Genomic DNA, 25172 nt, shown 5'->3' with positions numbered 1-25172 from the left:
TGAGAGGGGAGAGGTAGGAGAGTGCGTGGAGGGGAGTAGAGTGAGATGAGAGGGGAGGGGTAGGAGAGTGCGTGGAGGGGAGTAGTGTGAGATGAGAGGGGAGAGGTAGGAGAGTGCGTGGAGGGGAGTAGTGTGAGGTGAGAGGGGAGAGGTAGGAGAGTGCGTGGAGGGGAGTAGAGTGAGATGAGAGGGGAGGGGTAGGAGAGTGCGTGGAAGGGAGTAGTGTGAGATGAGAGGGGAGAGGTAGGAGAGTGCGTGGAGGGGAGTAGAGTGAGATGAGAGGGGAGGGGTAGGAGAGTGCGTGGAGGGGAGTAGAGTGAGATGAGAGGGGAGAGGTAGGAGAGTGCGTGGAGGGGAGTAGAGTGAAATGAGAGGGTAGAGGTAGGAGAGTGCGTGGAGGGGAGTAGAGTAAGATGAGAGGGGAGAGGTAGGAGAGTGCGTGGAGGGGAGTAGAGTAAGATGGAGGAGTGAACCTCGAGTGCGGTGGTCCCTCGGGAGATCCGCCGTGGTTCCTAATCCTATAAATGTTTTAGGCAACTGCGCGTTACGTTTAATTTTTGTCCGTGCGGTGCCAATGTTTCTTCTCTCTCTCTCAAGGACTCGAAGAGAACAACGTGTGTCCTCATCCTGTATGAATGTACAGCTCCTCCGCGGGGCGGATCCGTGCAAACCAAAGTTATGAGCCTCGCGGAAGACGGAATCTCCTGGCGGGCGCTTACTCTCCGTGTTAAAGGCGTCTTAAATCCTCCGCAGCCGACTTAAGCCGCCGCCGCGTGCCCAGCAATTAAATGGGCTGCACCGCAGCGAGTCCGACTGGCAACCACCGCCAGCAATCCTCCAAGCGCGTGAGCGCCGCCCGACGGCTCTTTAATCAAGCGTGAGCAGAGCGTCGTCTTCCCCCCTTGCTCCGCTCACTAGCTCGGTGGGAGTCTGGCCACGAATCTTGTGGAGGAGCAGACGGTTCACGAGACAGCAGCGGCGAGCCTGAATATGAATTGAGATAGCGACCTGTGAGAAGCGTCCATGACGTGGTGTTTGCGAAACGTGTTCGTTATTCGCGTCTCTTGCCCCAAGGCCCCCTTCGGGCTCATTACAACGTCGTGGCGAGCGGAGGATGTCCCTTCCGTGACGCGTCGCGGCGCGTGTGCGGGGCCGTCCATAAATGACGACACGCGATTTTGGACGATTTTTGACCCCCCCACTCCCCCCCGTCGTCATACGGCGTCACAAAAAGTCAGACCCCCCCCCCTCAAATATGACGTCACAAAGCTCTGCCCCCCCCCCCCCAAAATATAAAACCTGCTTCAAATCGCCTTAAACTATTGTCATTGTAGTGCGTATTTAATGTGCCGCTGCACTCTGATTTTGTAGGAGAAAACATTTGTTAAAAAGTCTATTTAATTAAGTAGAACGTGTTGTCTATATTTATTTAAAGTTGCGCATTTTGATGTGACGTCACATTTCTCACCCTCCCCCCCCCCCTCGTCACACATCGTCACAAATGTCTGACCCCTAGGTGCGTGACGTCATTTATGGACGGCCCCTGCCCGCGCGCCCGTGTCATTTGCGTGCGCTCAGCCCCCGCGTCCTCGCCTATTTTCAAGGCGCGTTCCTGACATCTTCGATTGCAGCCTCGCGTCTGCTCTGCCGCTGCTGCTGATCCGCGCGCGCGGCTTCGCTGTCTCGGCTCCGCGCGCCCTAGCGGGCATCGGGGGGGGGAGGTGGTGGGGGTGGTGGTCGTGGTGGTGGTGGACGGAGGAGCGGGAGAAACGACTCGAGCGGCGTGAGCTACAGGTGCGGAACCGTTGCGTTGCGTTGCTGTGCACGTGGCCTCTAATCCCCAGCGGTGTGGAGGCAGCAAGCCGGGGCCGGTGGAAGCCCAGACGCGTCGCGACACTATCCCTGCCACGAGCCGTCGATGAGTCGCCGTGACCCGTAGCTTGTTGGGAGAATGCGGCAGCAGCAGAGTGTGGGCGAAGCTCCGTCTGTCACGTCTGTCGCGGGTCGGCAATCTGCGGCGACGGAGCCGCATGCGGCTCTTGAAGGAATTGATGTCGTGTCGTCGTTTATTTAAAAAAAAAAAAGTACCGCCGTCTCGTATTCACCACAGTGCATTGCGTCTCTTGAAATACTGAGGATTTATCATTTTTACCGAAATCGAAAATAATGTATCGCCCCTTATCGCACACGTGGTATTTTCTCTCTCTCTCCCTCCAGCTGCTCCGTTTTTCCTCGCCAAATAATAATCACAATTACTAGTGTGGGTCGGCTGAACGCATCGTAATCTGCACGCGCCACCTCCGTGTGTCGCACGATTCGCGCAGCGTTGCGTGGGACGCGGCGTGCGCGCCGTCGCTGATAGTCCGACGCAGATTTTGCCCCGCGGATATCGAAGCGTCGCCCCATCCACCACCACCCCCATCCCCAGCCCCGTGGAACCAACGGCGATGCCGCGGTGGCTCTGCGAATCTCTGCCGCTTCAATCGCCGCCAGGCCGGGAGGACTGCGTGGAAAGGCGCCGTTCTAGCGCGGAGCCTTGGGAGCTTCCCCTTGAGAATGACGCCTTGATTGGGGGTGGGGGGTGGGGGGGGCAAAGGGAGGGAGAGGCGACGCTGCCGATGACCTATTTTTTTTCCACTTTCTCCGCCAGCCCTTAAAAACAAAGAAAACAAAAAAATAGGTCAACTTCAAGGAAAAGCCTAGGAGGTGCAAGTGGCAAGTGCATCGCATTACATGTCACGGCGGCGGTGGCGGCGACGTTGGATGGGGGAGATGCGAGGGGAGCTGAGGGAGGGGGCCAGAGGGAAGAGACGAGTGGGTGTCGAGTGTTTGTCAGCAGCGAAGGAGGAAATAAAAGCGCGCGGCACAGTAAACGGTGGAAATTGAAAACCGCGGGTGGGCAGGCGGGAGGGTGGGAAGAAGGCAGGATGGGATTTCTGAGTCGAATGAGTTTCCAGCTCACAGCGAGACTTGGCCGCTACGACGCGTGCGTTCCCCACGTGGACGTGTCTTGTGTGACCTGAAGAGGAGAAGGAGGAGAGGCAGCAGCTGTCTGTGGTCGTGCGCCGTGGCCACGGCTGCGTGGCCTACTTCCGAAGTCAATGAGCCGACACAAACACGGCGACGTGAATCGCGTTTAATTATATTCATAAACGGATCCAGACTGCCGGCAGCAGCCAGCAGCATGTCGTGCCAGTAAAACAGGGCCCGATGTAGGTTGCGCGGTATTTTTGGACGCATCTGTGATGTGACAGAGCTGGGTAAGCCAACCCCGACAAGTTCAGCATTCGTGTTTGTTGTTTTTTTTACTGTACAATCATTACACTGTGTAAAAAAAATTTTTGTTCCTGGGTAGTAAGTGTTATTTCGTAATGGCTTATGCCTCAAAAGTACAGAAAATGGCTATTATCCCCCACAAACTTTTCCTTTGTGACCGGGACAGTAGACATTTTGAAATGTGCCTATTTTCGATGAGAAAACGGGCGAATTTGTGTCTTTTCGTTCACATAAAGTCAGAAAAAAACATATGAATCAAAATTAACATGTATTTACACTAAAGTAATACAAAAATTACTACAAAGATTTATAAGTGAGTAGTTTTTCGACATTCACGGTTATACTGTAAATCACTTTCACCAATCAGCCCCCAAATGTAGTCTCCCATCATGTTCTCGTTATACTGTCCTTGGCAGCGGCGTTCAAACTCCAGTATAGTATACATACTTACACAATACACACATACATACACACATACACACAGACGAGTGCGGTCTGATCCACATGCTCCTCTTCTCGTTGTTAATCCCCCCCCCACCCCCAGCATGCGTCTATCCGTGCCCCTTAGCGCACTCGTTCACTTCGGTTTCCTTCCCCTGGTCAGTGTCCCGTGTTCCTCTTCTGCGCAGCGGAAGTGTTGCCGCAATGTTCGTTGTTGTTTTTCTTTCCCTCCCAAACGTAAATTGTTTGGCGAGTGACTCGTGAACGACAGCGCCACCTCTGTCGCTGCGGCGGCGCGTTCGCTGTCACTTGTTGCAGGGGGAGATATTGTTCTTCCCGGTTCCGAAACCCACGGCCGCCCTGGTTAATGATGCGGCTTTGTTGCTGTTGTTAACCAGTGGTCACGCGCGTCGTCTGCGTCGCAGTGGACGCTCAAGGGTGCCGTGACGTTATTTCCCAAAATAAGAGGAAGCTTATATCAAGAGGTTTTTACCCTTTCTGGCAACAAAACAGGTGTCAAGATGTTAAAACACCAAACACGTACTTGTGGTGAACATGCAAACAAAAAACAGGCTCTGATAATATATGCATTGAAACTGATTGGTCCACACCAGAGACAGCTTTCTTTGAGAGCAAGTTTATTGCGACCACCTTGGACCGAATTTACCCACATTTTGAAATACGACTCCCAATTCGTCTCGTTTGAAAACACGGAAATCGTCGCCCCCCCCTCCCCCCCCGTACTGCGAAAACCGGGCAGGACTCTGCTTAAAAATACTCTTGGGACTCGATGAGGCCTTTTTTTCCTGGGTAAACAAATACCTCAACGACGAATGAAGCAATAGCAATCGTAATACACACGCGAGTTCGTTTATGTCTGGGAGAGGCAATCTGTGTGCAAACAACACATTCCTGCGGAGGGAGCTGGTAGGAACGTTGGGTTGCTCGGTCAATGGCCAGGGTCAACGGCTGCGTGGTGTATTCCGCAAATATGCCCGACTGTGAGGGCGGGCACAAGCCGGCGTGAGTAGGTTAAACGTTGAGTTTTATATGGGCACCACGGGGTGACCAGCCCCTCCCCACCCTCCCCCCACCAAGTCCCACCCTCCCCACCCAGCCCCTCCCCATCCTCCCCACCCAGCCCCTCACCACCCTCCCCACCCTCCCCACCCAGCCCCTCCCCACCCTCCCCTCCCCACCCAGCCCCTCCCTGCACGACGGACGGACGGACACAATAATCCCCTGTGGGCTGGTGTAACCAGGAGATTCCTACCAATATAAAAAACACGCTTTTATGAAATGTACTAGTAATGGCCCCGAAGCTTGCCATCACGTAAGGGATCGTGGCCAATTACAGCCAACGTCAGTTGACCGTGGACAATTAGACCCAAGCCGAAACATAACATATACAAAAGAATGTAAGATTATTATTTTTTATGACAGAATAGAGTATTGTCATCAGTATGACATAAATATTCCAAAGTTTGCAGTCGATACCACATTGAGAAGTGGGTTAAAATTGAGTTACAAGATTTGAGGATACAACTGTAAAGGAGAGCCGACACAAGGTTGCAGGGGGTTCGTCTTTTATTCCTTTCCTCCCATCCACACCTGTCCGCAGCCGTCCCAACCTCGTTCCCACCAACCAACCCCTCTTTCCCGCCCGTTCTCTCCCTTATATCTCCTCGCTTGCTCCTCCCCCTTCTCCTGCCACCGTCCCACTCCCCCCGTCCTATTGGTGGGAATCCTTCCCCTGACACCCCTACACAACGACAACAACGACAACAACAGACAGAGGGAGTTCATAGAAAGCGTGTAATAGTAATATGCGCGCGTCGGAGTGGCTTGAGTGTGATCACCCTGCGTGCGTCACGCGCAGTGGCGGAAGACGGAAAATATTGCAACGCAGTATTATTACTACGACGCGTTTTAACACGTAGGCTTTGGCGACCTACATTATCCCTTATGGATTAGGGGCCGTTCATAAATGACGTCACGCACCTGGGGAGGGGGGGTCAGACATTTGTGACGATGTGGGACGAGGGGGTGGGGTGGTTTGAGAAATGTGACGTCACATCACAATGCGCAACTTTAAATAAATATAGAATTGTTATAACAACACTAATTGTTGAATACGCACTACAATGACAATAGTTTAAAGCGATTTGAAGCATATTTTCAAAATGGAAATATGTTTTGGGGGGGGGGGGCAGAACTTTGTGACGTCATATTTGAGGGGGGGTCTGACTTTTTTGTGACGCCGTGTGACGAGGGGGGAGGTCAAAAATCGTCCAAAATCGCGTGACGTCATTTATGGACGACCCCTTACTACGCCGTATTTATCCGGGAAAGCCTCGCCGAGATCTCTAGGCTCTTGGGTCCTGCCAAGTATTATCAGTAGGGGGCGATGTTGCTCACCGAGAACCGTTTGGGGGATTTTTCAGCATTGCGATGTTTTGGCCAATCACAGTGACATTGCACCTCGTTCCTAGCTCAGAATCGTCATTGATACTGCAGGGGGAATCCGATGAGCTATAAAGCAAATTTTGTTTTACAGATGTCCAGTAAGGGGGTAGTTCAGAAAGTTACAGCAATGTAAAGAAACGCGAGAAAACAGGAGGAAACCCATGGCAGAACAAGGGGTAGAGCATGCTAACTCCACCCAGAACGGTGGCCGAGTCGGAAATTGAACTTAGGCCCTTCTTGGTGTTGAGACACAAGTGTTACCAATGTGCCAGGAAAGTCCCACAGAGCTGTGTCAAGGTGCTCCTTCCGGAGTGTCTTGCACTGAATTGTGTTGGCCAATTCCCTTTTAAATGGTGTTTGGCACGCAGGACGAAACCAAATAGTCCCCGGAGAATAACCGAATTCTTTTGAGGGGATAGCCCTCAAAGGTCTACACAGGCAAACGCAAAATAAAAATCATCGCTCGACTGCGAACTCGTAACCACCTCGCAGATCAAGCCTATATCACCTGGTATTCTCAGGCAGTGTGCCACGGTGGTGAGATGTTAACTACCTCGCATGGTCGTGGGTTCGATCCCGACCCTGACGCCTGTATAATATGATTGCAGTCTGCAGGTTCTCCCCGTGGTCGCGTCGATGTTTCAATCGGTCATCCGGTTTCCCCCCTCCACATTTAGAATCATGGGTTGAGAGTATTTGGCTGCTACACATTTCCAACATGATAAGCCACTTCGTTGAGCTATCACTTGTGATAGCCAGGTCGCTTGTGAAAAAAAGAGATGTGAAGCTCAGTGAGCCTTACCTGGTAACAAGTTTGACAGTATTAACCAGGCTCGAACACGCTTAGCTTCTGAGATCCGAACCGGATACAGGGTGCATTCATGGTGATTGAGGGCGTCAGTTAAAACAGGCATTGGCAGTGTTGAATTATGGGGGAAACCTCTCGGCGTGCAGTCATCACCACCACCGAATGGGGCGCGATTGGGAATCATAAAAGCCGTTCGGGCACACCGTAAATTGTGAAGCGCCAACACACGTCTCGTGTTTGCTTAGCGCTGGCGGCTGTTGTGTTTTTTAAAAGGGTGACCAGATGACTCGTTGTCTAGAGATCCTATTTAAAGAGGCAGGATTTTAAAGAGGAGGAGGAAGGGTTATCGGGGACTTGCATGGCTCAAAACCCCGCACATGCACTACCTCGACACACACGTGTGTACAAGCTATATTAAGGTTATTAACCAGGTAATGCCTTAACGGGTTGTGGTTGTTTCCATCGTACCTGCCGGTTTACGAGCACATTTTTTATTCCCCCCCCCCCCGTGTCCCACACTCAGCTTCCCACTTCTAGCCCCGCCCACTCCCCCCCCCCCAGCCTCACGTCCTCTTCCCCTAGCGCTCACACAGCCCCCCCCTTCCCCTACCCCCCACCCCATCTCTCTCTCCTCCCTTGCCTCCCCCTCTCTTACCTATATAACCTCTTGCCACGGCAGCTCTCTCGCCTACTTCAGCATTTTCTTGCTGTTGGTTGTCCCACCTGATGAGGATTGCTTGTGTTGCGATCGAAACGTCGTGATTTTTTTTATTTTATTTTATTTTTACCTACGTGACTTTACCGAAAGAACCAAAGGTTGTTATAATGTTGGCAATGGGATGGTGGCGCGCTGCATCGCGGCTGCTAGAGGAGGCTTAGAGGCGCTTTGCTTCATCGTTGGAATGGAGACCGCTGCTGCACTTAGCCGCTCGCCGATGCTCTACCGTGGCCCTGCCCGTGCCAACGCTTACTACCCGAGACCGGCATTTTAAGTGGCGTGCGTGGGATGCGAGAATCAAGTTGGAATCGCACCTTTGACCTTGTGTTCCCCAATGTGGGTCACGCTCCCCGAAATTGAATTCCCCGGCTTTAAACGCATGAAAATATGCGCCGCATGCACGCATTTAAAGTGGGCCATCTCGCCCCCCCTCCACTCATCCCCCTCTTGCTCTCAACTTCTCCCTGAGCCTACTCCCCCCTTCCCTCCTCAATCACGATCATTCCCATGAGCCACAGTGGCTCCCTCTCTACATAACCTCGCCTGGCCTCCAAGCTGCCCCCCTTGCGCACTGTCCAATCCCCACGTATTGCAGCCTTCAAGGCGCCTCGCCTTGGCCTCAAAGCGGGCACGGCGCGTGCGTGGAGGCCGCCCTGTCGTGGTGCGTGGTGGATGACAGCGCCCAGGAACAACGATGACTTTTGCCAGCATCTCAGTTATTTTAACTGGCGCTGAACTTTACGTCTTGATATTTTTTTTGTTTTCGATCAAAGCCGATTTGTTTGGGTTTTTTTTAAACACGTGTGTCTATATATATAGAGAGAGCGCGCGACAGAGAGAAATGCACACGCTCTAACAATGTAAGGAATTGTTAAAATGACGAGGATTTGTTCAATACCTGACCCAGTTGGCCTAGGTATTGGTGACAACTCTGATCGCAAGTTGGTGTTGGGATGTCACGCAGCGCAGCTCAGCTCTCGGGCGGACACACTCACAGAGACACACAAATACTATTTGGAGTGAGTGCAGTTAGCGAACACCTATGAAGGTCAACACAGTACACGGGTAGGTGGTGTGCGTAGGACCACGGCCAGCCACTTTTGACACCCCAGTGACGTATGTATGGATGTTCAACTTCTTTCGCACCGTACATCGCCAACCGTGTCCATAGGAGGTGCGGGGGAAGGGCAGTAAACTAAACACACACACAAAAACAAACATTTATTCAAGGAATGCGTTTTAAATTAAGAAGTGCCAAAGCTTATACACCGTATCAGGTGCTCGTTTAAGGCCGATTTGACCAGGACCGGTTCAAATATTCGCCACCGTTTTTGGTCGTAAGCTACAATCGAACTTGGGTACGCAGGTTCGTTACGCAATGCGCTATCCACTTCCCCCCACCCCGCCCGCGCAGGCACTGCGTCGATAATGCTCCCCGGGGGCTAAACGAGCCCCCCGCTGTGCGGACCTGCAACTCCGACTAGTATAAGACAACTCCTGCAATTGAGTCAGTGCCATTGAAGGGCCAAGAGAACGTTCACCAGGCGGAGAGAAGTCATCGCAAGCGTGGGCCACCTCCGCCGATGACCTCTTTAGCGGTATCACGACCGGGTAGGGGTCTAGATTTGAAGCCACGTAGGTACAAAATTAAAATTAATAAAAGTTAAATAAAAATAAAATAAAAATCACGACGTTTCGGAGGCAACACAAGCGTCCGTCTTCAGGTGGAACCGTCACAGCACGATAGCTGTATCAAGTAATCTATCGTGCTGTGACGGTTCCACCTGAAGACGGAAGCTTGTGTTGCCTCCGAAACGTCGTGATTTTTATTTAATTTTTATTTTACTTTTATTAATTTTATTTTTTTACCTACGTGATTTTACCGAAAAAACCTAAGAATACGGGTAGGGGTCGTCGATTGTCCTCGGGGTGCCCCCGCTCCGTCGTGAAGGGTGCGCTCGCAGAGGTGGCGTCGTTATCAACAAATGCCGAGTGAGCCATCAACTCGACAACAAAGACAAAGATCTCCCACCGCGTAGCCTCAACAGACTGCAGGGGCAAGTGCTGTGAACGAGTAGCGCCTACGAAGGCCGGCGCGGCACACGAGGGGGTGGGTGGCCAGCACCACGCCTGGCCACCTTTGTCTCCCTAGTGGCGATGTTTACGCGCCGCACCAGGTACTCATTTGAGACTGAGTCGACCTAGGGGAGGCCCAGGACCCGTTCAAATAATCGCCACTTGGTGTTGGCGGGAATCGAGAACTCGGCTCGCCGGGTTCGTAGGCGTAGCGCGCTAACCGTCACGCCACCGCTCCCCACATCTCAACAACACACACACACAGAGTTCACAACAACCTGTGCATCGTGCAACACATCCCCCTCCTGCATTACTCCCCAGGTGCCCTCTGCAGGCGTGGAGGGCAGATGGATGAGCGCGGGAGGAGGGGAGGGCGAACGGCGCGTCCCGTAAATGCCCTCCCACTCCGGGAAGTCACCCCCCTTTCTTCTCGCTCGCTCGCTCGCATATCGCGCTCGCCCTTGTGATTACGCAACGGACAGCCACGCAGAGGGGGAACATGAAAGGCAAAGTCACCGCGCCGGAGGTTTCTACTGCACTCGCATGAGCCCACACCCACCCAACCTCGCGCCTGCCCACCGTGCCCTTTGACAATCATCAGAGACGTGAGAATGACTTTGAAGCTGATGGGAGGGGGGGGGGCAGATTGCCATTGAAGAGGGGGGAGGGGGTCTCAAGTCGCACAGCCCAGACACACTCCCAAGGAGTTTTAAATACAACCAAGAGACACCCACATTGGTGTGCTCCAATGGTCATTGCGCACACACACACGCGCGCGCGGTCACTGCTGTTTATGTTAAGTTTGTTATCCTTCCCACGCACCTCCGATTAGCTCGGTAGGCTCCGTACGGTGCGAAAGAAGGCCAACATACATGCATGCATACGGTCAACAGACACGCCATAATTCATGATAGGATTATCCCAAGAAAATTGTAGCTGGTATCTGACATTTTAGCAGGAACCGTTGGAGACAATTGAAAGGGAGGAAAGCCAAACTTCTAAAGGGTAGCTGAGCACCTGCCAAGTTCTCTTTAAAGACGATGGATTAAGAGGGAGGGGGGGGGCACAGCTTGTGTCGTGTGTCTAGGGGGGTAGCCTCACGCCCTCCCTGCCACCCCCATGTCCCCATGTCCACGCTGAATCGCGACTCACCTGTGCCCCCTACGTACGCACCTCGTTCGCTGCCTCAGCAACAGAATGAACAAAGCGATAGAACCGATTTGAAACGATCCCCCCCCCCCTCCCCGACACAACAAACGTCGGCTTCACGCGAGGGCGCGGCACACAGGAGGGCGTCGTCATCATCATCATGATCGTCATCATGATCATCATCATGATCGTCATCATGATCATCATCATGATCATCATCACGATCATCATCATGATCATCGTGAAAAAAAGAGCCACATTGACTGGCGTGACGCACATCGGCAGTGCCCAAGGTGGTGCCCCCGGGGCAACATGTTTCACAAGCGCAGCAGCAGCGGCGATAACCCCCAACGCCGCTCGACCAACGCGAGCTAAGGGAGCATTTAAACTTGACCGGAAAGAAAGTACAGCGACGACAAGACAACAGTATCTTCTTGGTTCTTTCGGTAAAGTCACGTAGAATGGAAATAATAAAAATAATAAAATAAAACATAATAAAATAATTCTCACGGCGTGAGAACCAAGAAGATGAATCCCTGCAGTCACGAAAGCTTTAAATCGAAATTTAAGACAACAATATGTTCATGGACGGCGTCAACATTCGGCCATGCGCCCCATCGTCTGACGCGCGCGCGCGATCCAATTCGCGGCGCTTGGTGCAATTCCGTGGCAGTGGCCCGGGTTGGATTTCCTGCACGCCGCGTCACCGGCCACTCCACGCATTTACAAACGCCGGCGCTTGCTGGCTGTTTTGCAGGCAGGCTTCCTCGCTCGCTCCCTCGCTCGCTCGCTCCCTCCCTCGCGTGCGCACGGCGAGGCAGGGGACAGCAGCAGCAGCGGCGGCGGCTGCAACACACGCGGGGGCTTGTTTAAAAGTAGGTCACCTCGTTTTGCTGCAGACGCTGGCACGTGGGTCTCTCTGCCTGGTTGCGTGTGTGTGTGTCTTGGTGTGTGTGTGTCTTGGTGTGTGTGTGCGTCTTGGCGTGTGTATGTGTCTGTCTTGGTGTGTGTGGTTTTTTTTGTTGGGAAGCGATATGTATAGCGGTTAGCGTGCTGCGCTACGAACCTGGCCACCCGAGTTCAATTATCTGAACCGGGCATGGGTCTCCTCTAGGTCGACTCAGCCTCAAATGAGTACTTGGTGTGATGTGTAAACATCACCACTGGGGAGACAAAGGCGGCCGGGCGTGGTGTTAGCCACCCACCCCCTCGTGCGCCGTGCTGGATTTCATAGGTGCTCGCTAACAGCACTTGACCCAACAGTCTGTTCAGGCTAGACGGGGGTCTTTGTTGAAAGCGATGGTTGCAGTGGTTCGTACGCCGCACTACAAACCCGAATATCCGAGTTCAAATCCCAACCACGGTGCACATCGGAGTGATAGTTGAACCGGTCCTGGATCTCCTCTTGGTCAACTCGGCCTTAAAACGTACATTGCGTCGTGTGTACGCATCGGCATTGGGAAGACAAAGGCGATTGGGCTTGGTGCTAACCGCTCCAAGTCTCCCCCCCCCTCTCCCTCTCCCACCGTGCCGCCCAGGTCCTCACTCACAGCACTTCCCCCCATTAGTCTTGCAAAAGGCTCTGCGGGGAATTGTCGTCTGCGCACTCTGCGTGTTCCCTCGTCCTGTGCGGTAGAGGCCGTAATATAATCGATGCTTCATGATAACGGGGGCTGAAAATAGAAGCGCTACAACCCATGGGGTCGGCCCACTGCGACGAAACACTCGGGGTGATGGCGCGGCAGGAACCGGTGGCGAGGAACCCTGAGTGACGAGCGCTGATTCGAGGCCATCGAGACGCTGTTTGCAGTGGGGGGTGGGGGGGGGGGGCTTTCCTGGACATGCCGCATATACAGAGAGAGGGAGAAGCCCCTCCCGGGATGGCTCTCGCATTCAGGGCAAGGAGGGGATAGGACGGGTTGATGAATGGAGGTACCGAGCGGCAAGCTCTGTCAGAGAGCGCGCGCGCACGTGTGGCTGGAGACACGTGACCGGGGCAGCATCGCTCATTCCTCACCGTTGTGTGTGTCCTGCACGTGTGTGTCCTGCACGTGTGTGTCCTGCACCTGTGTGTCCTGCACCTGTGTCTTGGGTCTGGCTTCACGTGCGTGTGTGCGTGCGTGTGTCCTGCACCTGCGCGCGCATGCACGTCTTTGTTTGTTGGGGTGTGTCTGGCTTCATGTGAGTGCGTGTCTGTGTCTGTATGTGTGTATATACGTGTGCGTGTTTGGGAGAGAGATTTAAAAAAAACACGGCAAGTTGGTCCAGTGGGAAGCACAGGTGGTGTATCCGCCAGCCGTCTCGGGCAGTTCACTCGTAACACAATGGGGTCTGTGTCCCGTCAGCTCCTGCTGCCAACAGCGAGTCTTCCACACTGCACGTGATGGCCTCAAAAAGTGCACCTAGCCTGACACCAGTGCTGTAGTGACATCGTCGTCACCTCGTAGCGAATGGCGGCCGTCGTTGTTGTTGTTGTTGTGTTGATCGTCACATGCAGGGTAATTACAGATGCCCCGTGTCAGCTTGTGTTTCCATGGAACCCTGTTCCTGCCTCTTATCGGTGGGGAATTGAGCCCAACTCTCTCATGTTACTGCAGGACATTTGAGCAAATATTTCCCATTTGTTCGTGAAGATATTTCTGTTACATATATATAGACCGAACAATGTAGACATTTACACGAATTTCCCTATATTGCAAAAAGTTTGTGAGCTTTATGTTTCTAACGTGCACTCTTAGAGAGCACAAACGATTAGACTTGTTCCTAGTGACCAATCTTGATTTAAAGCTTTCGTGACAGCAGGAATCCATACTCTTTGGTTCTTTCGGTAAAGTCCACGTAGTTAGAAATAAAATAAAATAAAACAAATCACGATGTTGCGATCAAAACGTCGTGATTTGTTTTATTTTATTTCTAACTACGTGACTTTACCGTTTCTAGTGAGGTTATAAAATAAATACTACAGTATGTCTCCATCAAATATTTGTTCTTCCACACAAAAATAAAATCATCTGGACCGATCTCAACATTCAGTGTCTCATGGACATTTCTGGACCGATCTCAACATTGAGTGTCTCGTCAGCAGAGCCAGGATCGTCCTGTATTGTATTGAACCAGCGCTGCTTGTATTGAACCAGTGCTGCTGGGTAAATTATCTCCCAGAGGGCCTCGTTTGGTCACTACGATGTAAAAAAAAAGCACATTTATATATTTTGTATGGAGGAACACATACAGGAAGGAGGCGTATTGACTACTGATTCGTTTGGTAGATATGTTGCCTCGACAGCCGACGCCTATGATTACATTGTTAGGCAACGCGTGGAGGAAGGAGCTCAGATTTTGTTTGCGCTGGCAATGACTCAGCGGCTAAGCTCAAGGGTGGCATGCGTCAAGAGTTCACTCACGCAGAAATTGCCGTCTAGAATTGAAATGAGAAAGCTATTTTTGCCCCCTCCTGCAGAAAAAAAAATGGGACAAGAGAGAGAAAAAAAGCGCCCTCTCCTACCGCATTTCATAACTCACGCACGCGGCTTTTCTGTGAACTCTGCATTCTTGTCCGTGATTTGTGGAATCCAGAGGAAACCCTACGCAGATGCGATCTGCACGCGCGTAACAAAGTAGCCGTGACCTCACCGACGCTCCGAGCGAGGATAATGTCTCCAAACGAGGAGGTGACGGCGCGGGCCGACATCACGATCGTGACGGGAGCTGTCGTGGGGATATTAACAGTCTTCCAGCTGAGAATATTTTTAAAGGGGGTCCGTCTGTTCTTCGCCGGTGCCGGGTCTCACCTAGGTTAACTTGACCTTAAAGTAATCGAGTGAAAATTGTAATTAAATTCACGGTGCGGCGCGGGGGTTCGTGTTGTCTACCGCACGTGCCTCTGAGTTTGCTCCGAGCTCCATCCATTCGCGTTTAACAAACAAACAGAACTCAACGCATTAGTTAACAGCACCGTGGCCTTATATAATGAAAAGTGGATACTATAGGCGACGTTTCGGGGAATTATCCTTCTTCATAGCACATCATCCGTGCACGTCGTTTCCCCATCCAGGGTGGCCGGAGAGATGTGAGTGAGATGACGGCATGGGGTTTGGGGCTTCTGGGTAAACGGGCACGTGGGACCCACGGACCGCCACCCCCACGTCGCATCAGTCACCAGTGTGCGTTGGTTTATTCATCGTTTATTTGAACCGGTTATCCATTCCAAAAGTCACCACATTTTGAACCGGATGAGATTATTTCATTCCAAAAGCCACTGAATGGATCGTGCGATCCAGTTCATGTTTAGTGACAATGCAACTGATTGGCAGGCAATGAACGGCGCGTTCCAGTGTGACGACGGGTCACGTGACGACCAATTAGATACAAAGTACACGCATGTAAAGAGCTTACAGCCATGGATCAGTCCCGCTGCTGGATATCGACCCTACCATACTGCTGGATATAGATCGGCACCATGCTGTCACAGGACTTATTCTTTGGTTATTTCGGTAAAGTAACATAAAAATCGAAACGTCGTATTCTATTATTATTTAATTTGATTTATTTTTACGTGACTTTACCGAAAGAACCAAAGAGTAATTCCTGCAGTCACGAAAGCTTCTAATCTAGTTTGTCACATTACTTGTTTGACCATACTTCGCCACGTGGGTCAATGTTCGTGAATTTTGGTGAACTGATCGTTGTTTTTTTGCGTTTTGCTTTCTATGCGTCGAGGGATAACATTAACTAACTTAAAAAAATTACTATATTTTATTTTACCAGGTAAGGCCCACTGAACTATATAGCTCTTTTTCAGAAGCGACCTGGCCACAAATGATAACTCAACGAAGTGGCTTATCATGTAGCCATATCTAGCAGCCATATACCCTTACCGCACGATCATTCTCAATGGGGAAAAAAAACAGAGGCCTCCGAGAAAAATCCACGCGACCACGGGGAGAGAGTTCATGTCGGGATCGAACCCACGACATCCTGCATACCAGGCGAGGTAGTTGACATCTCGCCACCGTGGCGCCCCCACCCTCGTCACCGACCTTCGCCCGCCTTGAGCGGTGTCCCAACGAGAACCAAACGTTTTTCTCCCCCCCCCCGTGCCCCCCCCCATGCCCCCCCCGTGCCCCCCCCCCATGCCCCCCCCGTGCCCCCCCCGCACCCAGCGTCCGTCACACCGTACACTGGGGCGCCACGGTGACGAGATGTTAACTACCTCGCCCGGTATGCAGGATGTCGTGGGTTCGATCCCGACCCTGTCGCTTGCTGTAAAATGTGTAGTTTGGATGTCTCTCTCTCCGCCCGTGATCGCGTGCATTTTTCACATTTAGAAACAACACGCATTTCGAGTATTTGGCTGCTATAAATTTCCACGGGATAAGCCACTTCGTGGAGCTATCATTTGTGGCCAGGTCGCTTCTGAAAAAGAGCTATACAGCTCAGTGGGCCTTACCTCGTAAAATAAAAACAAGTTTTATAACACACCGCGGCCCGTGTATTCCTACATTCAATGCTGAATTGCTGGCCCGGGGGTTTGCCTTTGCCTGGGCTGAGTTGCTATTGCCGGCACCGCCGCACTGATTTATACGGAACGCAGCGATAACCAGTGGAGCAGCACGCGCTGGACTGAGAGCGGGGAATTGAGGAGCAATGGAACTCGCTCACTGCAAGTGCACATTGTCAAGCGCTCAGCAAGAGTGATGTTGTGAAGGCGTTGTCAGTGATAGGCAGGCGGTTATCAGTGCCACGTGAAACGTAAGTGTTTAGTTTCAACCGTGCCAACGGTATCGGTCGGTTATCTCCTTGGCAATGTTTTGAGTCTCCCCTTTTGGGTTAACAAAGAGCTTTCCTGAAGTCGCAGAAGCCTATTCCGTGATTGTCGGTGCTTCGTGCCGGCAGTGTGGCGGTAGTGGTGGCACTCGTGCCTCGTCGATAAGAGTGGCCGGGTTCAATTCCTGTCTCGGGCGCCTTTCTGCGTGGAGTTTGTACGTTTAGCACGTCGGCTTTCGCGACCAATAGTATTCATAATAAAGGTTTTTGGGTTAGATCGCGTAAGTATAAATGCGTCGTAACCTTCCACCACCCGACACAGCCAATTAGTAAGGGATTCGTCACGTAAACAAAACGCCAATTAGTTACTACTTGAGCCCACCGGTGTGTTGGAGAGTAAATCCACAACATTTACGATTTGAGTAGTACGACGTGTCGCTGGTAATTACATCCAGCATCGTCGGTCGATTTGCCAGAATAGTGAAGTCATCCACCTGCTTCCCGTCTTGAATAGAGCAGCAGGGCGACGTCATTCTCCCCTTGTTCTGCATGGGTTTCCTCCGGATCCTCCACTTTATTGTCAAAGTTAAACAAAAAAAACTCCACTGCAACTGGATATTGGCCAAAGATCCCAATGCTGTAAGAAATGCATGGAAATCACTCAATTGGGGATTACGCGTCGCAACATTGCCCCCTACTGGCAGGATCCTCCAAAAAGACAATAAGTTGAGACTCGGTGAGACTTTCCCATGTAAACAAGCGTAATAATAATAACAACAACAACAGTTGTATTTCATCTATGTCAGGGGTCGGCAATCAAAATAACAAGAAGATACATTTTCTTTCGAATTCGGTTTAACAAAAAAAATTCTCAATATTTCAAGAGCCGCAATTCCACTGCGGTGAATACGAGGCGGTATATTTTTTTTATTTTTAAACAACTTCAGGAAGCAGTCCTTAAAAAGCCGCAGGCTTGCCGGCTCCTGATCCACGTGGAACACGCGAAACGTGCGGGTGACGGAAGAATCCTGGGTAAGAGAACTCGTGCCGTGTCTGACTGGCGCCTCCGATGAGCGAGGTTTGGCCGCGTACGATGCGAAAGAAGTTCAACGTACGTACATGCAAGGAAGAGATTCTGGGAGTTATCCAACCTCCCGCCCCCCACCCCACACCACCACGTTCAGCCTCTCGCTCTGCTCTCGTTGGTGTTGCCAGCAGAGTCCCGAGACGGATGGCGCGCGCATGAGCCAGGTCGAGCACCGCTATTGCTGCACGGGCCAAACAAACACAACAAGAAGCATCCTGCCCGTTACATAAGCGCCCTAGCCCCCCCCTACACCCCCCCCCCCCCCCCCATAGCGTGCAGAGTTGTAGAGCGCAACTGTGTAGCCCAGTGACCTGGATTAATTGAAGACGCACCACAATTTCATCTCCCCGGTGAGATTTTCCCCAATGTGGTTAAAAAGTCATTCCCTTCGCTCTGGATTCTCTCTCTCTGTCTCTTCCTCACGCCGGGTCTGCGCGTCCTCCTGTTGTCCCCTCGACATTTAGAAACGTTCGTATCGAGCAGTGGTTCGTGACATGGGGTTCACGCGCGCCCTGGGGGTGTGAGATGCCCTTTCTGGGGTGTGCGAGACGTGTCCAGATTGTTTTCGAAGGCAAATCATCGGAACACAAATTGAGCAAGGGCGCGTAAGTACAACTACTTTGTTCCGTCAAACCCTCTGTAGTTATTAACATTATTTAAAATAATTACGATTAAGGACCAAAGGGGTGCAAGGCTGCTGTAAATTCACACTTAATAAGCAACTTCGTCGATCTATCTATCATTTGTGATAGTCGGGTCGCTTCTGAAGATGAGTTGTACAGCTCAGTGGGCCTTATCTGGTGAAATAAAAAACCTGGTTTCGGTATTCAAGTTGTCGCTGCACCGCTGGGTTGTTGGGTTGCACCGCGGGGTTGTTCGCTACACGACGTCCGACGTTCCGTTCCACAGAGTTGTCCGACGTTTAATGTTGGACATCAACACGAGTGGGGTAAAGTGTGGCTACGGCCACCTCCTCGAAAATAGCCACTCAAAGCAAAAGGTTACCGGTTCCTGACTTTCAGAACCGATAATCGGTTTAACGACCCTATTATAGACACTTCAGTCAATGGGACCGGGCTTAAAACCACGCGGGTGGGTTTCTTAATAACGAGTTCTACTCTCGACCCATCAGGTGAATGTGTCTCGCAGAGTGAGTGTGAGTTGGTGAGTGTTTTTCTGTAGGGGAGCGGTGGTGTACAATATCGGTTCGTGCGCTGCGTTACGAACCCGGACAATGCCAGTGACGATTATCTGAACCAGTCCTGGGCCCTCCCCTTAGGTCGACTCAGCCTCAAATTATCACTCGGTGCGATGTGTGAGCATCGCCACTGGGGATACAAAGGCGGCCGGGGGTAGTGCCTGGCCACCCAGCCCCTCGTGTGCCCGTGCCCGACTTTCAAGTTGCTGCTACTCGCTAACAGCACTTGCCCCGGTAGTCTGTTAAGGCTATACGGGGGGGGGGGTGTCTTTGTCTTTGTAGAGTGCGTGCCGCGTGCGTGCCGCGTGCCTTCGCGCGTGAGCGAGTGACGCCGCGTGGTCGGATCGCACTCCTCCCCATGGACCCCTCGCGTGCGTCAGTGGTGAAGACACACACACGCGCACGCACATATCACACACGCGCGCGACCACGCACACGCGCGCGCGCACACACTCGCATCACGCGGGGAAGCAAAGGGCGAGTGGGAGAAACTCGGAGCGAGCGCCACGGAGGGAAGAGGGAGGGAGCCGTGCGCCTCCCTCGCTACTCGGTGGTTCCGAGTGAGCGAGCTGAGCCTCGTGCGCCGCACACCGTGCTGGGTGAGTGGCATTTCGCCCTGTGGGGTTGTTGTTGTTGTTGCTGCTGTTGTTGTTTCTTCGTCCACGTTTGTGTTGCGTTGCGTGTGACAGACGCAGCGCCCGTAGTTTATTCTATCAACGGAGCCCGGCTGCAGCTTCTCTCGGCTCGGATGGAGCCAGCAACGTGGACGGTGCCAAAGGGACATTTTTGGATGTTGCCAGGAGGGGACTGACCACCATCCACAGAACCCGCCAAGCGCCCGCGCCTGATTCTAAAGCGAATCGCCTTGTGTGCCGCACGCGTGCGCTGGCGGCGTGAGGAGGAGGGGGGTGGCGCGCTTGTACGAATCCGAGTTTGTTTCAGAGTGACCCAGCCAGCGGAATTGTACGCATCTGGCGCCGTTGTTAATCCACTGCACGTGCGCGGGTCGCGAGAGGTATTCGACCATACTTCACCGCCCCCGGTCGGAGCGGGTTCGTGAAGGCAGATGTACATTCAGCACGATGGATACTGCTGCGCCCTGCGCAGAGAGACCCGCAGCCTCTAGCCAGCTGTTTGTGCCCGGCGGTCGCCCGTCCAGGCAACTATCCTGGCTCAAGCCAGCTCAGCCTCCAAGATCTGGCAAGTCCCCGGTGGTTTGGAAGCGAGGCGTGGTAGAATCTTGGCGGCGACGAGTGGCAGGGCAATGACGCACGGTTTGCGTCTAAGCGCCCCCATTGTGTTGGGAATGAATCAGCCCGGGTTACTCCGCGGGGCGTTTGTGATGAGTGCTAGCTGAATGGCAGACGGGACAGCCATCAAACCCAGCTCCTCCCTCTCTCTCTATCTCTGCCCTTGCTACTGTACTTGGTATCATCTCTCTGGTCGCTCTGCCTGGAAGTTACCAGCTCGTGAGATTCCGCCAGTTTCTAAAGCGCTCGCCTCGGCAGCAGAGGTCGCAAACGGGTTTTGATTCCTTACCCGTACCCGTACCTGGCCGCACCAGGGTCGTAAACGGGTACCCGTACCCGGCCGTACCCTACCCGTACCCGGCCGGGTACGGGTAGGGTATCGGGTACCTGATTGCAGGCGCGGGTGGGTTGATTCTAGGAACTTGAATTGTGAGAAGAGACAAGACGTTGGGAAATGAGTGACAAACGGTTACTCACCAGTGACTCACGGCCTACCCGTACCCGGCGGCACCAGGGTCGCAAACGGGTACCCGTACCCGGCCGGGTATGGGTAGCCGGGAATCAGGTATGGTACGGGTATCGGGTACCCGGTTGCGACCTCTGCTCGGCAGGGAGAATGTCCGACGTTCCGTGAGACAAGCGTTAACGTGAGCACACCTGGCCGACTTCTCGGTTGACCACTCCGCCTTCCCCATTGCTCGCGTGTCGGGAACAAGTCAGCGCACCAAACCCCGGCGTTTCGTCAACGTCTAATTGTAAACACATCTACACCGGGAATTAATCATCAGCATCATCTTCGTTGAGCGTGCTGTCCAGACAGCTCCGAGGCACCATCCTCCCCTGCACGTGGCCCTGTCCTCCGCTGCTCTCTTCGTCTGCATGGCACGTCCTCCTCTCCCGACCTTTCACCCGCTGAGCGGCGGTCTTCACGGCAAGGCCCGCGTGCCACTGGCGCCCCCTGATGTGAGGCCCCACGCGACGAGAGGCAAATGGTGAAAAGAACACCTTGGCAGGCGGTGTGGCGGCCCTCGCACTGACTGATGTCTTATCGGCGAAATTGTCCCCCCATACCCCACCCCCCACTCTGAAAATTAGTGAAGAACACTGCCATGTACTCGCCCCATGATCACCTCCTGCAGACCATTCCTTCTCGCCGAAGCCGATCCAATCCCGAATTCATTCCTCTCCCCTCATTGGTTGAGTTTCTCCCACAACATTTGGACGGGTTTCTCTCCGTCCAGCTCATCGTCGCAATGAGATCGACTAAAATAAGTCTCCTCCTCCTCCTCGTGTTGCTTCTCGGCTTTTGGCCAAGGCTAAGCATTGTGTGAACACGAGTACAATTTTACTACCCGGCTTAAGTTGCAGTTTGTCAATAACAAGTTTCACAGTGTGTGCAGTACCTTCATTTCAAGGGTAACGCGTCTTTGTGCATTGTTATCGGTTCTAATTAGAGCTCAACCTCGGAGCTTAATTTTTTACTCAATGTTTTTTTTCGGGTTGCCGGTAGTCTGGGGTAGGTAGCACGTGATTGGGAGTTGCCACAGCCGTTGTGAGAGGCGCTTATGTAAGTACTTTGAACTTCATTCGCACCGCGCGTAGCCAAACGCACTCATCGGAGGTGCGGGGGAAGGACAGCAAACTAAACACAACAAAGCAGTTCGAAAGAAGCGAGTTTTCAATCTAAGTGATTTAAAAGTGCATAGCCTCAGTGGCTTCCCAATATCGGGAGGAAGAGCCCTTCCAGTACACTGGATGTGGTGTTGTGCCGGGTGCAGAAACACGTGCTGGGTCACAGAGCCCGGCTGCATCTAACGCCCGTCCGTAACTCGCAAACATGACGCACGGTAACTGCAGCCGCCAGGCACGTCCACCACCGCCGTGTGGGTGTCGTGCCTGCTCCGGCATCGATGTGGCGGTCACAGTCACCCGCTCACCGCGACGCTCGCTCGCTCGCACCCGCCCCGCCCATCCTCGGGGTGGGCACCGGCGGTCTCTCCACTTTCAACCATTCGGCTTCGTCATTGTGTGTGTGGTGGGGGGGGTGTTTTAAGTGCAACGCAAATCGCCCGGCTGTGAGTGATTTATCGGCTGTTTTCGATGGATCCTCCTGGATGGACGGACGCCGTTTCGCCAGGTCGGCGTGGGTCGCCGCGTCTGTGAGTTCACGGGATGCTCCCACCCGTCGCAACACAACCCCGAGCGGGACAACTGCAGTGCTGCCGAATTTGTTTTTACTCGTTAGACACGTGCGAACAATGTGACAACCTCGTTGTTTTTTTGTTTGTTTGTAAATGAGCAGCCTGTCACAACTCGTAACATTCTTTGGGCCGTGGCACCGCGAAAGCTTTGCCCGCCCTAGATGGCACCAGAGAGTCCGCGTGTTTTCCCGTGGCGCTGCGCGTCAACTCCGCACGTGCCTGGCCTCACACCTGGGAAGCGCCCACCACCGGCTCGCTGTGGGCCCGCACGGTGGCTTCGCTGTCGCGTGCAGGCGACGCGACTCCACCGATGCACTCGGGAGACGTAAGGGGCCCGGATGCCCCGCCATGAAGAGATGGTGGTGGGATGGGGGGGGGAGTTGGAAAGAGGGAAGGGGGGGGGGTGTTTCACTCCTTTCGCTCGGGACAAATTTCGATTGCTCGATGGAGACACGATCCATGGTGCTGCTCGCCGGAGAGTAAGCAAAACTAAACTTTGTTTTTTATTTTACCAGGTAATGCCCACGGAGCTATTGAGCTCTTTTTTCAGAAGCGAACTGCTCACAAAGTCACAAATGATAGCTCAACGGAGTGGCTTATCGCGTGGAATTTTTTTCATCGCAGCCAAATACTCTAAACGCGCGTTGTTTCTAAATGTGAAGGGGAAAACAAGAGGACCCGGAGAAAATTGGTGACCACGGGGGGGAAACGCAAACTCCGAATATACAGGCGTCAGGGTCGGGGTCGAACCCACGCCTCCCTTGTATACCAGGCAGCGAGGTACTTCACATCTCGCCACCGTGGCGAGATGTGAAGCCACCGGAGCCGCCGGTGCCACTGCTGTCAATGTCCCGGTCATCTCGGCGTCTGTCTCCCACAGGCGTGATCGTGTTCGCCCGCTCGGCATCGCGCAGCCCGGACTGGCCGAGCGGAGCGCAGACTCGCTCACCCTCGTCGCCCCGGCGCTGCCCGAGCGCGGACTCCCTACCGTTCCCCGCCCTGGGAGCCGCCGCCGCCGTCGCTGCTACCACCACCACCACCACCGCTCTCTTCCCCGGCCACGGCGCCGGCCTCTCCCAGCTGCCGCCCCCCCGGTGCCACCCACGGAAGGAAGGCCCCACCTGGCATCCATCCTCGCCCAGCCGGCCCAACCACGACAGCAAGAATACGCCCAGTACGACAAAAGCGGCGTTTTTAATGTTCCACGTCACTTAGAGATGGGTGGCTCAGGTGCCAGAGCACTCAACTGGTGAATGATGGCTCTCTCGAATATTTGTTCCACCAGGGAAGTGAAATATTTGTATCAAAATCAGCGAACATTTGTTCCACCCCTACTTAGATGTTCCCTTGGTTAAGGGTTCCGATGCTCTGCTACGTTAGTTCAGACAAAGTCATGACCGCACAGATGAGATTTTTAAAAAGTCAAACTATGCTGAAAGCAAAATGGCAGAGCGGTCTTGAAATGAAGATTTGAGTTGAAAATTCATCAATGTAAACTTTGTGTTCCTGGGAGAACATATTCTGACAGCAGCACCGCTGATACCTGGATTCAAACCTCGGCATCAGCCGCTCGTGCTTGAACTGGGTCATGGAGTGCAGCGAGTAGCCTCGGCCTGCTCACCCATGACTGTGCAAACGTGCCCATCATGGTTGTATTTTATAATTTAAAAAAATATTTCTAATAATGTGGCTGATTCCATCTCCTGAGAAATGAAGCCCAAGTTTGGTAGAGACGCGATGATCACTGCTTGCAGGGCACAGAGCGTGCGACAGGTGCGCCCCGAGTGCAGATTGAGAGCCCGTATTGGGATCGGCATTACAGGGACATCTGTCATTTACTTACCAGGGGCAAGAATACTTAGTGGTGCCTACAACAAAGTTGAAATAACATAAAGCAAACAACAATGTTACGGACTGAACATTTATGACGGTTGCCATATGAAAATAACGATCAGATTGTTGTGTGATTTATTTAAATTTGAGCTGGTGTTTATGTGTGTACGTGTGTGTGAGCTGGTGTAAATGTGTGTACGTGTGTGTGAGCTGGTGTATATGTGTGTACGTGTGTGTTCATGTGTGCCATTGCACTCAGCCTCAAATGGGTACCTGGTGCGATGTGTAAACATCGGCACTGGGGAGACAAAGGCGGCCGCGCGTGGCCAATCCACCCCCCTTCGTGTGCCGCGCGGCCTTCGTAGTTGCCGTTCGCGAACAGCACTCGCCCCAACAGTCTGCTGAAGGCTACACGGGGGATCTTTGTCTTTGCCCCCTTTGTGCACGTGCCAGAGCTCAGCACCATGGTTCTCTACTGCAAAGTGTGCGGCGACATCGCCTCGGGGCTGCACTACGGCGTGCACGCCTGCGAGGGCTGCAAGGTGAGAGTCGGCTGGCCCGGGGCTCGCTCGGGGGAATCTCGCATCCCCAACCCTCCTTCGTCTCTCCGCGACCTCGTGCCCAGCCCTCTAACCGCGCTTCGGCGCCCTTTGTGCCGCCAGGGGTTCTTCCGCCGCAGCATCCAACAGAGCGTGCAGTACAAGCGTTGCCTGCGCAGCGAGAGCTGCCCCATCGCCCGCACGAGCCGCAACCGCTGCCAGTACTGCCGCTTCAAGAAGTGCCTGGAGGTCGGCATGTCCAAGGACGGTACGGCCGTCACGTCAGCCGTGGCACAATCGTCACAATCGTCACGCGTTTTGATGTAACTGAGATTTTTTTTTCTTAAATCTTCCCACTTTCTGA

At 53.1% G+C, this 25172-nt stretch overlaps 1 protein-coding gene across 3 annotated transcripts in view; it reads left to right on the top strand.

Annotated features, from left to right (window-relative positions):
• The window catches only part of NR1D2 (nuclear receptor subfamily 1 group D member 2), a 77472-nt gene that overhangs the window by 38516 nt on the left and 13784 nt on the right, over nucleotides 1–25172 (top strand). For 2 of the 3 annotated variants that reach the window (XM_078871076.1, XM_078871075.1), the window contains exons 2-4: nucleotides 23317–23610; nucleotides 24723–24811; nucleotides 24932–25076. In XM_078871076.1, coding sequence (XP_078727202.1) covers nucleotides 24734–24811; nucleotides 24932–25076 — 223 coding nt within the window. In that variant the 5' untranslated portion in view covers nucleotides 23317–23610; nucleotides 24723–24733. Of the gene's footprint in view, nucleotides 1–18903; nucleotides 19585–23316; nucleotides 23611–24722; nucleotides 24812–24931; nucleotides 25077–25172 lie in introns of those variants that run through there. The other variant, XM_078871074.1, reaches the window with a different exon arrangement.

The sequence above is a fragment of the Lampetra fluviatilis genome, chromosome 31 (genome assembly GCF_964198595.1).
Source record: "Lampetra fluviatilis chromosome 31, kcLamFluv1.1, whole genome shotgun sequence".
NCBI classification, from domain to species: domain Eukaryota; kingdom Metazoa; phylum Chordata; class Hyperoartia; order Petromyzontiformes; family Petromyzontidae; genus Lampetra; species Lampetra fluviatilis.
This window is presented reverse-complemented; position numbering and strand designations above follow the sequence as displayed.